This window comes from Urocampus carinirostris, chromosome 20 (genome assembly GCF_059441175.1).
Source record: "Urocampus carinirostris isolate Australia breed hairy pipefish chromosome 20, RoL_Ucar_1.0, whole genome shotgun sequence".
NCBI lineage: Eukaryota > Metazoa > Chordata > Actinopteri > Syngnathiformes > Syngnathidae > Urocampus > Urocampus carinirostris.
Genome location: NC_142368.1, coordinates 20,609,614 through 20,616,254, shown reverse-complemented (window position 1 = coordinate 20,616,254; position 6,641 = coordinate 20,609,614). Strand labels below are relative to the sequence as shown.

At 39.1% G+C, this 6,641-nt stretch overlaps 1 protein-coding gene across 4 annotated transcripts in view; it reads left to right on the top strand.

The window, feature by feature from the left end:
• Window positions 1-3,895: 3,895 nt before the first annotated feature.
• Window positions 3,896-6,641, top strand: part of fez2b (fasciculation and elongation protein zeta 2b) — a 31,026-nt gene continuing 28,280 nt past the window's right edge. For all 4 annotated transcript variants that reach the window (XM_088324586.1, XM_088324583.1, XM_088324584.1 and 1 more), the window contains exon 1: window positions 3,896-4,285. In XM_088324586.1, the coding sequence (XP_088180712.1) occupies window positions 3,963-4,285 (323 nt within the window). In that variant the 5' untranslated portion in view covers window positions 3,896-3,962. The remainder of the gene's footprint in view (window positions 4,286-6,641) is intronic.

The following is a 6,641-nucleotide window of genomic DNA, read 5'->3' as shown; positions in this document are numbered from 1 at the left end:
GGGGTGAGCGTGGATGCTATCTCCCCATTCCTGCTTTTGTGCAGTACTAAATAGCATAATTTCAAAAAAAGAAAGTGGTACGAGTAATGTTGTTTAGTTTTCTGAAATCAAAACTGATGAAATATGTTTCCTTTTATTTCAAGAGCGCCGGGAGGATTAGAGACCATTGTAAGGGAACACCATAGCTTGTTTTGTTTGTTTGTGGTTTTAAAATTTCACCTGAATGGCCAACATCCCTAACTTTTTAGGTGCAGTGTACGAATTGACACACACACACAAACGTTTACATTTTTTTTACGTATTTACACAACAGTCGCAGTGTCGTTCCTTCCGGCGAAACTTCTATTAGGCTTTTTGGCTTCACAACTAGAAAGGACTGTCCTTTCCACGACTCTGCCCACCATGTCTTTCTTGACATTAGCTGCTGCTGCACAATTGCATCCATTTAAACACAAGAGGGTGCTGCATATCAGTTTGCATGTGTGTGTGCTTGTAGAGGAGGGCCTTCAATATTGGGACAAACTGTGACCTCCTGCCAAAAAATAAACAGTTTGGGTGTATATTCCATATCTTTGATATCCATCTTAATTGTCATACTAGTATGCAACTAAAGTTTGCTGCACTAGACACTACAAGACACAATTAGGAAGCACACTTGGTCTCTTGGACTGACATATTGTCAAATAGTAGTTTTGTCTCACTAAATGGTTCCCATAAAACAGTTCAAGCTTTTATTTTATACTCAAATTAAATATATGTTCTTGTGTATGCTCCTTATGTCATTCCAGTAGAAATTGTCTCCAAGTAATGACAAATAGCCTTTATTGAACAAAAACACTATAACATAGTACACTGTTAACTAGTGTTTCCCTTGGTGTTTTATAAGCCTGGTGGGCCCCCAAACTCTGCAGGCTTATTTTACATTACAAATCCCACTTGAACCACCAGGCCTACAAAGTATTGGTTATCTTTTCACTAGTAAGACTAGTGTGATGAAATGTTTTACAGTAACAAAATCAGTAGGCTCATATTGTTGTCTTGTGCTAAATTGTCTTTCAAATGAGGGCATGCCTTAAAGTCGATATCAAGTATGTGGAATAAATCCCTAAATTGTATTTTTGTGTGTGAGTGTGAGTTTGAGTGTGTCCAAATCACACCAGCAAACAAATTTGCCCCCTTCAGTGGATCTTTAATCCCTCAACCAAAATTGTGAGAGATTATATACACTAAAAAAAAAACGTTTTCCAAAGCCCTCTAAACCTCCATCTGTGTGACAAAACAATACTTGAGTTTTTTTTTTTAATCTGGGATATATTTTGCTTTACACTAATAAAAAAAAGTCAACGATTTTATATGGGAAAGAACAACTTGCAGCTTCTGAAACACATATGCACAAACTGAGTCAAAAGCCCCCTGCCCCCTCAAAAATCACCATTTATAAGTAATTTACTGTAACGTCAAAGTGGTTTTCATGGCTATTTAATTGGACTGAATTCCTCCGTCATTGACTGATTTGGGCCAGCAAATCGTTCCCCGACCCTGTGGGTTGATTCTAGTGGTCGGCATCCATTCAAAGGCTTTCTTCCTCCCCCAACTTCAGAATTTGTGATGACAATTTTGCCGCAGGCTTGGATACAGTACAGAGGAAGAAAAGTTTCAAAAAACGTGCTTTTTCTGTCTTGTTTTTATTAAATATTTTGTTATTTTATTATTTTTTTCCAAATATTATATACCCCTTTCCTTGTATGATCATATTAAAGTATAATCAGACATTTGGACTCTTTATTTTCTGTTCTTTTTTGTTGAATTTTGTCACTAACCCTAAATATGCACAGTAACACCTGTTTGGAAGTGTTACCCGAAAAAAACAGTCAGGTTGAAACTAACCACCCCTCGCCTTTAAAAAAAAATGCTGTTTTGTGTGTTGTAGACTGAAATCTCTTCTTGTGCCATTGTCCATTCTTTGTTTGTCTAAGCCAAATCACTTGAAAAAGAGATGTTTCCCAAGAATGGAGTGTTTCTTTGATACACTTCATCCCAACTCCTGGACAGCTGACTGGATTCCAAAAAGGGACGTGCGTGAGAATTTATTCTGTATCCTTTTGTTTTAATATGGGATGTAATTACTAGGGGGCATCTTTCAACTGTCTTGAGTGTCGGGTGGGATGTATGTATGTATGTGTGCGTGCGTGCGTGTGTGTGTGTGTGTGTGTGTGTGTGTGTAAAGGGGTGTGTTAAGGGGTGGGTAGGTCCTCCATGTGTTTGCAAATGTGATTGTACCGTTTTGTATCATTGTAGGAAAAGTGTCATGTATGCATATTTTCAATAAAGTATTCAGGGTTTTGGAAAACAAAAAGTCACCCTTATGTGGACTTGATGGAAACTTTACCACTGTCGTCTTTTTTCCTGACTGTCTTGGTGAGTACTGGTTCCAGATTCCATTGTGAAAGGCTGGAAAATTGTAAGGAAATGTTGCAGTTTTGTCACGTTTAGTCTCTAATTTGTATCCTTTGCCTTGTAGCATTCGTATTTGGTTGCACTACACGATTCATCAGCATGTTGTGGTCAAATATTTTAACAGTGTCCCTTTAAAGCACGTGTTGAACTGATCCTGACAATGCGGAGAGAAGCACAAGAGAAAAATGATCCTCAAACTATGACTTGCAGTTTTAAATATGTCCATTGTATGTCGACAAAGCCATGCGTCACTCCCAAAGCCGCATTTCCCGACTTTTATTAATCAAACGGAGAACATTGAGGAAACCCATCACATCGTTATTTTTCCTATAGATCACAGAGGATCTGCTTAAGGCAATAAAACATCTAAAAATAGCACCTGGGTGTCTTTGCAGAGATTTAAAGGAGGTTTAGCTCCTTTCTATAATCGATATGAACTCTAATGGCAAATTTTACATGTGTATGTAGACATAATTATAAAATGAAATGAAGAAAAAGCAGAAACACTCAAGAAAACATTAAATCAATCACTCAAATTTGCGTTTGTGTGCTATTTTGGTCACAAGTTTACATGAGGTCCCACAAGTTTAATAAACTGGTGGAAATCAATTCAATTGTGGTTTTGATTTTGCTTTTGCTTTTTTTGGTATATTTTTTTTTTTTTTACAAATGCACGTTTAATAAACACTGCAATAGATTAAATCTTGGTTAAGAAAAAAGTCAGGCCCCCGTCGGAATGCTATTTTTACCTTGTGGCCCCCGAGCCGAATGAGTTTGACAAACCTGATGAAAAGGAATGGCGCATTTTCATTTAAAATTAAACAATAAGTAAGCATATTTTGTTGTGGTTTGAAGTTTATTTGTCATTAAAAAAAATATATTAGTCATCTTTTCAGAGGGGAAATTAATTTTATGTGGAAACGGTATCGTTTTGTGTAACAACAACTCAACAATTGTTGTACATTTCTAATCCAAACACGAATGTTTAAATTCTGTGAAATTTAGCTGAATGGACAGGGGAATCCTTTGTATGATTTAAAATATGCATTAATTAATGAAAGAATTAGCACCAATTTGTCGGGTTTTTAAACAAAAAAAGGAATAGTTATTTGATGTGATATACCACCTTCCATTAAGAAAACTTATATTTGTTGTTGTGGTGTATTAATCAAGCCTAAATTTCACATTTTATTCCCAAATACAAATCATACACAAACACTGCTTTCGTAAAAAGTCGGCTGTGTGTGTGTGTGTGTGTGTGTGTGTGTGTGTATTTGTTTACTTTAACATTTTTTTTCTACTTTTTAAAAAAAATGATCAAACTTAAATTATAAGCGTTTTTTAGTTCGCTCGCTCAAAAGGAGGGGGAGCTTAGGTGCTCGCCGATGACGTCACATTCCGGACTCACTCCACCCCTTTCACTCCGCCCACACTTACATCGCTTGCAAGCCGAAAACGACGCACCGTTCTCGCCGTAAGCTCCGAGCTCCGTCCTGGTGGCAGACATGGCGGCGGCTCCGTTAGCTCACTTTGACGAGGACTGGCAGGACTTCAACGAATTCAAGGAGTCTCAGCTTGACCAGCTCAATTCAAACATAGCGGTCACCAACGGCGCTGGTCCGCCGAGCACCGCGGCCGTAGGCCTGGAAGACCTGTCCGACCTGGACAACAGTTTCTCGGGGGAGATCTGCAGCTTCCAGTCCATGGAGGACCTCGTCCACGACTTTGACGAAAAACTAACCGTGTGCTTTCGCAATTTTAACACCACCACGGAGCACATCGCTCCTATCAAGCCCATCACTGAGGATAATTACTTAAAAGACGACGAGTGAGTGACTCTTATTTGTTTTTAAGACTTATTTTTAAAAGCTCTCGTTAGCTGCGTTAGCTTCGCCGGGGCTAGTGGAAAGTGGCTAGCTTAAATCAGGGTAAGGCAAACAAACCCTAGATAAGCACATCTGGCTGTTTAAACACACTCAGAAGAAGTTTTCTTGTTGCTGTAACTTGGAATGTTTTTTTCATCACCAATGTGGACGCAAATGTCGATTCACGTACATGTAAAAAATGCCCAAAACTAAGTCAAGTCAAGTCATTTTTATTTGTATAGCCCTAAATCACGAAGAGTCTCAAAGGGCTTAAAGTAAGTACTAATGTTTTTACTAGGGATGTTTGACACCAGAACGTCCGATCGATCCAAATATTGAGATGTCATCAATACAGATCCCACTATAAATTTAGTAATACCTAACTAATACCGTAATTAAACGATAGTAGCTCAAGTCAAGTCATTTTTATTTGTATAGCCCTAAATGACAAAGAGTCTCAAAGGGCTTCACAGATTATTACACTATATTACACAGACTATTTTTCAGCCGACGAGAAGAGTAGGTTATTAATATGCTATGGAGTAGAAGTGAGTTTTAAGCTTAGATTTAAACATTTCCACTGAGGTTGCAGATCGGATCTCAGGGGGAAGAGCATTCCACAGCACCGGTGCCCGGATGGAGAACGCTCTCGAACCAGCAGAACACTTCTTTGCTCTTGGGATCACCAGAAGACCGGCACTCTCAGATCGTAGGCTTCGGACCGGGACATAGGGGCAAATCAGATCTGAAAGATAAGAGGGAGCAAGTCCATGTATGATTTTGTATAATACTAAGAGAACCTTGAAATCACATCTAAGGCTAACTGGGAGCCAATGCAGGTTAGCCAAAATCGGTGTTATGTGATCGTACTTTTTTGTCCTAGTTAAAAGCCTCGCTGCGGCATTTTGTACCAGCTGAAGAGACTTGATTCTAGACTTCGGGAGACCAGAGAGTAGTGCATTACAGTAATCGAGACGGGAGGTAACAAACGCATGAATTATAATTTCCGCATCCGACTGAGACAGTATTGAACGGATTTTAGCAATGTTACGAAGATGGAAGAAAGCGGTTCTAATGATTTTCTTTACATGCATTTCAAAGGATAGATCATGGTCAAATATGACACCTAAATTTTTAACTGAGTCACTCTGTGTTATGTGACATTTGTCAATGTTCACAGCAGTTTTTGAGAATAAGTCACGGCATTTAGATGGACCAATGACTAACATTTCGGTCTTTTCAGAGTTAAGACGCAAGAAATTGAGTGACATCCACTCTTTTATCTCAATGAGGCAGGCCTCCAAATTTCCACAGTTTAGTGTGGGAGATTCCTCCAACGGAAGATATAATTGAGTGTCGTCTGCGTAGCATTGGAAGGTGATATTGTACTTGCGAATAATATCACCTAATGGAAGCATGTAAATGCTGAAAAGAAGGGGGGCCAAGCACTGAACCCTGCGGAACACCACAGGTAACATTAAAGGGCTCCGATGTCATTTCGCCATATTTAACACAGTGCGTCCTATCTGAGAGGTAGGATCTGAACCACGAGAGGACGGTTCCTGAGAGACCAATCCATTTTTCCAACCGTTCTAGTAGGAAATTGTGGTGCACTGTGTCAAAAGCAGCACTTAGATCCAGCAGCAACAAAAGTGATGAAGCGCCAGAATCCATTGCCAGTAGGAGATCATTTGTTACCTTGATCAGAGCTGTCTCAGTAGAGTGGTTAGCCCTGAATCCTGACTGCATAGATTCAAAAAGGTTATTCTCGTATATGAAATCATTCAGCTGCTGTGCCACTACTTGTCAAGTACTTTAGAAAGGAAAGGTAGGTTTGACACAGGTCTATAATTACTTGAGATTTCTGGATCAAGGTTGGGTCGTTTCAGTGTGGGTTTAATAACGGCGGACTTAAAAGCATAAAAGTGTTGTCGTATGTTTAATATTCTGCGCTTCCACACTTCCTTGGTAGGGTGTAATTATGTTTCGGTGACCAATATGCTAATAACCCTCAAAGGTCAGTCCCATCCAATATTCCCTGTAAGCTATGCACGTGCGCAATTGTCCATTGGCCGCTAGACTTTCTCAGCGCACAGAAGAATCTATCCTGCACATTAAAATTAGGGCTCGAAATTGCTAAATTAATTCACTAGCAAATTTGGCCAGAATTATGGTGCATGCAGGAAAAAATAAACAAACAAAAAAAACATGCTGAGTTGGAGAATATCTTCCATGTTCAAGTCATCCTTCAAAGTCCAGTCTTCATTGTTCGTAAATGGTTATTTTCCCTATAATCCATTTTTCCCATTTGTCCATAAA